This window comes from Dicentrarchus labrax, unplaced genomic scaffold (assembly GCF_905237075.1).
Source record: "Dicentrarchus labrax unplaced genomic scaffold, dlabrax2021, whole genome shotgun sequence".
Classification (NCBI taxonomy): domain Eukaryota; kingdom Metazoa; phylum Chordata; class Actinopteri; family Moronidae; genus Dicentrarchus; species Dicentrarchus labrax.
The window spans coordinates 27730541-27739799 of record NW_026136715.1 but is presented as its reverse complement, the minus strand read 5'-3'; the positions used below and the strand labels follow the sequence as shown (position 1 = coordinate 27739799).

At 41.5% G+C, this 9259-nt stretch overlaps 1 protein-coding gene across 3 annotated transcripts in view; it reads right to left on the bottom strand.

Moving 5' to 3' along the window:
* Positions 1-2240: 2240 nt before the first annotated feature.
* The window catches only part of flna (filamin A, alpha (actin binding protein 280)), a 50402-nt gene continuing 43383 nt past the window's right edge, over positions 2241-9259 (bottom strand). For all 3 annotated transcript variants that reach the window (XM_051426333.1, XM_051426335.1, XM_051426334.1), the window contains 9 exons: positions 9129-9251; positions 8259-8525; positions 8032-8169; positions 7363-7478; positions 5330-5462; positions 5022-5198; positions 4709-4927; positions 4407-4604; positions 2241-3787 (listed from right to left, as the gene is read on the bottom strand). In XM_051426333.1, coding sequence (XP_051282293.1) covers positions 3603-3787; positions 4407-4604; positions 4709-4927; positions 5022-5198; positions 5330-5462; positions 7363-7478; positions 8032-8169; positions 8259-8525; positions 9129-9251 — 1556 coding nt within the window. In that variant the 3' untranslated portion in view covers positions 2241-3602. The remainder of the gene's footprint in view (positions 3788-4406; positions 4605-4708; positions 4928-5021; positions 5199-5329; positions 5463-7362; positions 7479-8031; positions 8170-8258; positions 8526-9128; positions 9252-9259) is intronic.

Genomic DNA, 9259 nt, shown 5'->3' with positions numbered 1-9259 from the left:
GCTGGAAGTGGTGGTGCTGAGGGGGCTGCAGCACCCCCTAAAATCTGACATAATGAAAACCATTCATTCATAAAAACATTTAAACATAAGATGACTTTCTCCTTTTTTACTGGGATTTACATTTACACACTTGTATTTGTTTGTTTATCCGTTTTATCAGTTAAACGCAATACAATTTGTGTAAATTGTCCTGGCTATTCAAATGAATGCAAAACCATGTGAATGTTATGCATTTAGCATTTAGTGTGATGTTATATAAACTTTCTCTCAGCATCTCCAACTCTAACTGACTTCCAGCGTCCCCGTACCCTTCTTAAAATGTATTTTACTAAATGGTTTCTTTCTGTGGTTGCCTGAGCAGCATTTAGACTTAACAAAGAGTCAAGTTAGTCTTAGTCCACTGGCTGCCTATTCAATTTAGGATCCATTTTAAAATTATTTTATTTGCTTTTAAATCCCTGAATGGTCTTGCCCCGCCCTACCTATCTGAGCTTCTACACCCCTATATACCCGTCCGCCCCCTCAGGTCAGATGATCAGCTGCTCCTGAGTGTGCCTAAAACTAAGTGGAAGCTCAGAGGGGACCGGGCCTTTGCTGTGTCTGCTCCTAAATTATGGAATGATCTGCCTCTGCACGTTAAACAGGCCTCTTCTCTTTTAAAACCAGTCTTAAAACCCATCTCTTCTCTGTGGCCTTTGACACCTAGTAAGATGTCGACTTTATTTACTTGATTTATTTTTTGTATTTGTTATTTTTACTTTTTGATTGCTTTTTATTGCATGGTTATTATTTTTATTCATGTCTTTTCATTTTATTGTTGTATTATATGTTATTTTGCGCCTCATGTGAGCTGTTATGTCTTTTATTTATGATGTCTTATTTATTCTCCTGTACAGCACTTTGGTCAACTTTGGTTGTTTTAAAGTACTTAACAAATAAAGTTGGATTGGATTGGATTAATAATAAAATGGCTTCATGAAAAAGGTAGCCCTGGGGTTCGCAGCTCTGGAGCATTAAGAGCTCCATGGAGACTTTCAGTGAGATCCCCTCTCCTGCAGCGGCCTCTGGAGGTAGACAATGATTCAGGCCTAATAAGGAGTTGCGGCTTTCCAGGGAGGGCGTTGGCTGCACACTCCAGTAATGTACACATTTCCCACTCACTGGGATAGACACTTAGCATGACTTCCATGCTTACTCTGTACATCAGTATTACTGACGAGAAGAATGACCTTCACATTTAGATAAAAACACTTAAAAGAGCTGAGCACTTTACTTTTTAAGGCTTACTATATTGCCTTATAAAGGCAGACAGTAGCAACTACAGAAACAGTGAAGTTCAGAAAAGAGGGTTTGTGTTAAGACTAATTATGAAAGTGTATAACAGCTATATAGGTTGTAAAATGTTTTTAGTAATTATCAGACCAATAAGATACTGTAGTCTGTGTATGCCTTTTTCCCAGCCCTATTCAGGTCAAACAGTCAGAGTCAGGGTGCTGCTATTGTGCATGTTGGCCCACTGGAAAGGCTCTGCTACTCTAAATGGAATGGGAGAATAACTAGTATCATTGGTAACACCTGTTTGCCCTATTTCATGTCATACCTTGAAAAATGTCTATCGAATGGGCATCTAAGCTAGGCTAGACAGCTTTTAGCAGGACTAGCTTATCTGGTGTCACTTTCTTGGTTATATTTGGATGATGATGATGATGATTTGATCTACTGCTTTATATATGTAGTAAACAAATTGAGATGTTGGAGCATCAAAATCGGTTTTTCAGTCACAGGAAACGTGTCTGTAAGTCTGTAAATTAGCTTTAGCTGAGGCTAGCTGTGACTGCCTTTGTCTTTGTGGTGGTTTTTTCTTTTACTTGACATTTCTATGGCATGATATTTTTCATATGCTGATAAAGAAGGTTAAAAAGGTTTTAAAGCTGCAGTAGGTAACGTTATTAATCTGTGCTAAAAATCCTGTTCCTCTGGCTGGTTTTTTTCCACAGATTACCGTCTTATGTTCCACTGTCAGAATATAGTGAAGGTTTCAGCAAATATGTTGTTTGTGCATTTTGGCATTGTAGGGCAGTATAACACCAGCACACTGTTGGTCCCTACTAGAATCTCAATTACTTTGGAATAATTGTATGGTTAATATTTGATTAAGAATGTTAATTTACACCATATACTCAACATGAACCAGACAAAACGTTCTCATCAAAGTTTGAAGACACAAAAAAAAAACGGCGTTAGACTGACAAAATACTTAAACAACTTTATTGTGTATCAAAATACTGTCTTACAAACACTTTTAAAGCCTTTTTATTTAGGACAAGATTTTTTCTGAAAGATAGATTACGCACAAAGCGAGCTGGAAGGATAAAGGGAGGGAGTGGGTGGGGCGGGGTGGGGTGGCTGAGATACAAACACTGAGCAGAAAACAAAGCAACATCTGTTCTCATTTGTTTTTGGTCATCGTTTTTTCAGGACGTGACAAACCACATCATCACCTTCAGCCCTTCTGTCCAGCACAACTTAAGAAACATCCCTTTTTAAGCCTTATAAGAAAAAAAAAAAGTTCCATACTCAAAAGGTGAATCCCCACACCGCATGTCATGTTGATGCTATTCTGAATCAGAGGCTGTCTGTATCCTAATGAACATGCAGAGCACATGTTGGTGTCACACGTTAAAAAAAACACACGAAAAGCGCAGTTTCCCAGCAGTGTTGTTGAGGGAGCACGTGTGAGACAAACCACGAGAAAGCTTCTGTGAAATGTGGCTTTTCACCTATGTCGCCATACCTTTAATCTTTGTTTCCCTATGCTAATCCATATTACGGCTTTCAGGAACAGCAGTGACTAAAACTGGATCACACTAGCAGCAGGTAAAAGAGTTAGTTAAAGAGCATCATGAACACCACATGCTGGAGTGGACTGGGCCAGTGCTGAGCGTTTGTTGTTATAAGTAAAGGACAAAGCCGTTCATCTGACTTTTATACAGACAATAAAAGGTCTTGTATCAAAGTGTGCCATAGTGTGTAACATTCTTACATAGAAACCCACAGGTCAGAAAGACACCCTTTGGTTCAGGTCCTGTGATTGTTTATATAAAACTGAATCCATTATATATGTATGTATGTAAGAGTAGCTCCTCCAGTGTAAACAGTAACCTTCCATCCAATGCCGGGCTCAGCGGGGCCAGAAATCTACTGCTGCTTCACTATGCTAAGCTATCCTATTATTCTACACTAGCTCAGACAAATCTAATGTCCACTGCTGGCTTACAGTAATAAAAAGGTGCATCTTTTTCCTCCCTAAAATGTACTGAATGATGTGCTTAGCGGAGGAATGAAACGAGGAATGGAGCGAATGACCGTAAAGAGGAACATTGATCTTTGGGTGATTCTGGACTGGGTTAGAGTGACAATGTTATATTCACTTGTGGAAAAAACAGAAATCTAATGTGAGAGTTTGTTTTCTAGTTGGTTAAATAGTTGCAGGAATCTTAATTTGTAACACAGGAGGGACTTGTAGCTGTAAACAATGATTGGTTAGACTCTAGATAGAATTTAAAACAGTGGTTTAAGTTTCTGATTGTGGAGCTGGGTTTTTAGACAGTGATGTGGTAGGGACTGCCCGGGATGTGTTCATCTCCCCACTTGACCACCAAGATGTACTCTCCCTTCTCTTTGAGCTGGTAGCTGACGTTATACAAGCGGTTGCCCAAATGTTTCACTAGGATCTCCTCACAGGGGACCTTGGGACCATCCACGCCAACCAGGAGCATATTACGACCTGTGGATGGAGACAGAAGGGATGAGTGTCATTATCAATGCGTTATTATACAGCAGCAACCTGCACTGTGGACAAATGAAGCAAATACGGAAGTAAAAAAAAAACAAAAAAAAAACTGCAGTTCCTCCAACGGCCACTCGAGGCTGGCTCCAACAGTGAGTCAGTCTCCATAAGGCCCCATATTAATGCCCAACTTTACAGCAGAGATAACCATGTTTACAGCCTGGTACAAAAAACTGTTTTACTCTCCATTGAATTTTTATTGAACTCACCTGTTTAAATTATATTAAGGCTTAAAGTTATGCATAATTAAGGGCGTGGTCGCTTTGAGTGACAGGTGGGTGCCATCACAGGCAGCTGTTTTCAGCCCACCTCATGTCCACTCACGCTTCACCTCTTTGCCCATTTTTTTAGTAATTACAAAAAAACAATTTTTTGGGAAAAAATACATTGATACATAAAAGCAATATAATTTTTCCATTTTCTTTCAATAACAACATAGTAGTGTGAAAGAACACACAGTTATAATTCTTTACAATAACAATAACAATGGGCGAGGTAGCTAAAAAGAAGGAGATATTGTGGTGGAAAAGAACATGCACATCACAATCATACACACCTGCTTTGCTGCAGTCAACACTGAAGCTGTTTTTCTGGCCGATGAAACCCTTGGTCAGGCCCAGGCCCTTTGCCACAACCTTGCTGGCATCTGACTGGGTGGGAGCACCCTGCTGAGAACAGCTGATGGCACGCGTCACAGGGTCAACCATGACAGAGGAGGTTTCATGCATACTGTGGCTGGACACAAGCTTGGAACCTGGAAGATAGAGAAGAACGTGTAAGTCAACCTTGGAGGGATTTACACCCGGTTATAAAGCTTTCAGATTTTGATTTTGCCACAAAAATAAAGGTCTTCCTCACCAGTGATCTTGGCCTTGAAGGGGCTTCCGACGATGTGGTAAGGACCACCGTATTTGATGGAAATGAGATAGTTGCCAGGAGCCATTGGGGTGTATGTGACCCTGTAGCCCTCGGGGCACTCCACACAGTCCATCTTCACCTTGGATGGCCCGTCGATGGTCACAGCTAAAGCGCCAGGGCCTGCATTGCTTGTGTTGACCACAAACTCACAAGCAGTTCCTGGAGACAAGACAATGGAGATTAATGTAAGGTTTAGTAGGACAAGGAAAGACACTATTTCCATTTTGTTCTGTTTATAGGGGTGGGGTTTTACCTGTGGTGCCTCCCTCCAGTCCTGGTCCATAGGCTGACACCATCCCAGGGTCTCCAGCCTGGCCCGTCTCTCCAACTCGGATCTTAAACGGACTACCAGGGATGTGACTTCCGTTGAACTTCACATCAATTAGATAGAGACCATTCTCTCTGGGGATGAAGCGGACCGCATACTTATCTAGACAAACAGCGAGGAGGGGAAAGGTAAGGCAGAAGTTTCCTTAAGTCCACTGACAATTGACCCAATCAACCCAAAAACGTGACATCGCATGAGCAGTCTGAGGGTCTTCGGATGATGTCCCTGGTTACCTTGGTCAATCTCAGTGACGCAGCATTCCTCCAGAGCTCCAGACGGGCTGTGGACCTTTGCATCGATCACACCCTTTGCCCCGTTCAGGCTGACGGCAAACGATGCTGGCTGGTTCACCTTCAAACCCGACTCCTGCTCAACAACACACACTCAATATTGTATCACCATTATTTAACACAAGCCGAATAACTATGCAACTTCCCCCCTGCTGACTGTTACTCGAGACTTAACAGCATCATGGTCATCACAGTATCATATTCACATAACATCTGCTACTACTGACCTTACCTGGAGGTCGCTAACAAGGCTAAAGAGGAGGGCTGTGCAGTGAAAAGGAGATGAAAGCAGGCATTTGTGTGGACAGTTAAACAGAAACTGAAGAGAACACTGTAATGCAATAAGTTATTTTAAGAAATGTTGAAACAAGATTACATTGAACATTTTAAGTAACACAAACTCAATTTTGAAAGTTAAAATGATTCTTGACCTTTTACTACTAATTTTAAGTAACACTAACTTAGTTACAACAGTTACAGAGACATTCCTGATTAAGTACTTTTTAACTAGGTGTCACTTACAAATACTAAAGCTACTTGGTCAAGAAGTAATCAGTTTCAACTTTTGAGTTAAATTAACTTATCTGGTTTTACAGTAAACAGAAGAAAAAGTGACAGTGTGTCTGTGAGTGTATTTGTAAGTTACATATATGTGTGTGAGAACGTCTGTGCTTGTGTGAGGGTGGGTCTGCGCCAGGGTTATTATAGTTTTGTACTTTTCATTAATTTAACATTTTTGTTCTCAGTTCAGTTTAGTTTCCAGAGTGGGTTTATTCGATTGAGTTTAGTTTTTATTAGTTTCTGTATTGGTTTAAGTTTTTTTTATTATAATATTTGTCAGGGGTAAGACTTATGAATTTCAGAATTGGTATTATAATACAAACACATTGACTCACAGTCTCAATAAGCACATGCCCCACTTCAGGCTTGAAAAACGTTTTTGACAAGGGCTAAAACTAAAGCCCCTGTATATTTTTTTAGTTTCAGTTTTTCGTTTTACTTAGGCATACTACAAGGCGTTTTTAACTGGTTATTAAACAGTCTCAGTTTAATACTGATGCCTCTATATGACCTACATAAGCAAACAAGTCCAGAGAGAAGACTGGCTATTTCTATGTAGTTATTCTGAATGACTGCCACCGGATTGGACTCAGTCAGATTCCCCTCAAAATCAATTAAATGAGGCAGTGGGAACACTGCCGCTTTTGTCCACAGGGCCGCCAGAATCAACACAAAATGAAAGTTCCTCTAAGGGTCTTTAACTACACTGACCTTGGTTTTTGTGTGCAGGTGAAGATATGTACTACGGTATGAATGTCAGTGTGTATGGAAGCCCATTCCCACCAGAAAAAGAAAAAAAATTATGATTTAGTATGTCATAATGTTTAGGCTCTCATTTGCCATTCATTTTTTGTGTGTCCTGCAGAACCGTTTTTTTCCTTTTTCTGTCAGAAATGGGCTTTCATCCACAGTGTTGGATATACTTGTGTGAGTGTGAACAGACAGAAGAGAGGGAAACAGCCCGTGGCAAACCTCTTTAACCCTTTAGCGCCCCGTATCACTTTTATGGGTGGGAGGCTGTTGGGAGCCTTTAGAATGAGGCACGAGAAACACACACAGTCCTCTAGTATTCCAGAAGCCCTCACACTGCCTCACAATGCAGCAGCAGCTGATGATCCTACACCTCTACCTCTCAACTACCATCTTATACAGTCCAACCATCTTGGCCTGCTAAAACATTCACTACTCTGCTATACACTTAACTTCAAACTAAATATTCCACTTGTAAAATTGATTAAATAAGAGCACAAAAACTTTCACAAAAGGTAGAACTTAAGTCTTTTGCATTGAATTGCACATTTTCATGACATTCTGTCCACACAAGGAAAACTACAATCTGCTGCTGCTGCATTGTAGGCAGTGCACTGTGGCCTGGTGTGTGTGCACACGGATGTGTGTGTGTCTCAGAGCCTCACCTGAAGACTGGCAACAGTGAGGCGACGGGCATCGTCTGACGGCGACGCTACAGGGACGATGAAGGGGCTGTCAGGAATGTGCTCGTCGTTGAAACGGATCGACACCTCGTAGTCTCCTACAGGAGAACAGATTTCAAGTCAGTAAGTCACTAAAACAACAGAGCTGCAATGATAAGTCGATTTATTGATTAGCTGTCAACGATCAAATTAATCGCCAACTACTTTTTAAAGAAAAAATGTCCACAATTCTTTGATTTCAGCTTTTCAAATGTTTCTTTAGTCCTCTATGACAGTAAACTGAATATCTTTGGGTTGTAAGCGAAACAATATATTTGTGGCGTCACCTTGGGCTTTAGGAAACAGAGTTTTCACCTTTTTCTGGCATTTTAAGGACCAAACAACTAATCCATTAATCCAGGAAATTATTGACAGATTATTCGATAATGAAATAATTGTTAGTTGCAGCCCCATAAGTCATACAAATACAAAAAGAGAGACAGGTCAACACAACATGCACGTACAGAAGTTTGTTATAAAAATATATTTATGCCAAAAAGGGACAAGAATATAGGTATACGAAACACAGCATTAAAGAACAGAAATGTACGGTATAGAAATGTAATCTGCAGCACATTCTCAGTTCTCATCCATTCATAACCTGTCTCTCACCAGGCTCCTGCACGATGTAGGACACTCCACTGGAGCCGTCCTTGCGGTCCTCAAAGGCGATTTCAGCCTTGCTCGGCCCCTCCACAGCAATGCTGAGACCTCCAGCTCCAGCCTCCCTCGTCCAGATACTGAACTCAGCTACACACAACACAAAACAGACTCAGTCACACTGCGTGAAATAACACATCTCAGCACACATGCACTAATAATCCAGCCCCCACACCAACCTGGTACTCCAGCCTCCGCTCTCTCCAGGCCCGGCCCTCCAGCACGAACCTTATGAGACCCGCCCTCTCCCAGGGGGCCCACCGTAAACTGGAACGGGCTGCCAGGCACGTGCACACCGTTGTATTTCACACACACAGTGTGCACGCCTGTCTCGGTGGGGACGAAACGAATGCAGTAGGTGTTGTTCTCCCCCTCCATGATGTCAGCCTTGTGGATCTGGCCAGACGGGCTGGTCACCTGAGCGGTCATGTCCGCTATGCTGATCTCTGAAGAAAATCATTGAAAAAACACACATGAAGTGAGACTATGTAACGTTTACATGAGAATGGAAGATTGTCTGGAGTCATTTGCTTTAGAGAAAGAGATCAGCAGTTTGGGAAATACACTTCACTTTCTAGCCAAGTTAGATTAGGAGTTTGATTCCACTCATGTGCAGTTAATATGAAGGTAGATCCAGCACGCGGTCTGTCAAAGGTAACAACTTCCAAAAACTGGTGGAAATGTGGGCTGCTTTGCTAGATAACACGAAGGTTCCAAGAATCTTGAACAGAACCAGTTTGTTTTGTTATAACCTGCCCTGGGACAGCAGATGAAAATTAGCTAACTAGTTAACTGCGCCACATTTACATTGAAGTGTAAACTGCAATGTGGATTAATGTTCATTGTATTTGGTAAATAAAAAATACAAATTTTAGAAAAAGAGAGCTAACTTGGTAGAGAAACACTAAATGTGGAGTTTAATTCTACCATGACTGCAAATAGGCCTTTTCCACCAACAGGCTCAAGGTTTGCTAGATAGCACCATGGTTCCAAGAATCTTAAACAGGAAGGGGCCCGAGAATGATGTCATTATGTCCTGTCACAGTCACCTGGAATCTTGAGGCTGAGGTCACACTGGCTGCCAACATTGGCGACTGATGCTGCTCTCCTCTTCCTGGTGATGCTCTCCTTCATCCTGCCTTCCCCTGTTACCTTCACTGTGAATGCACTACCTACACAC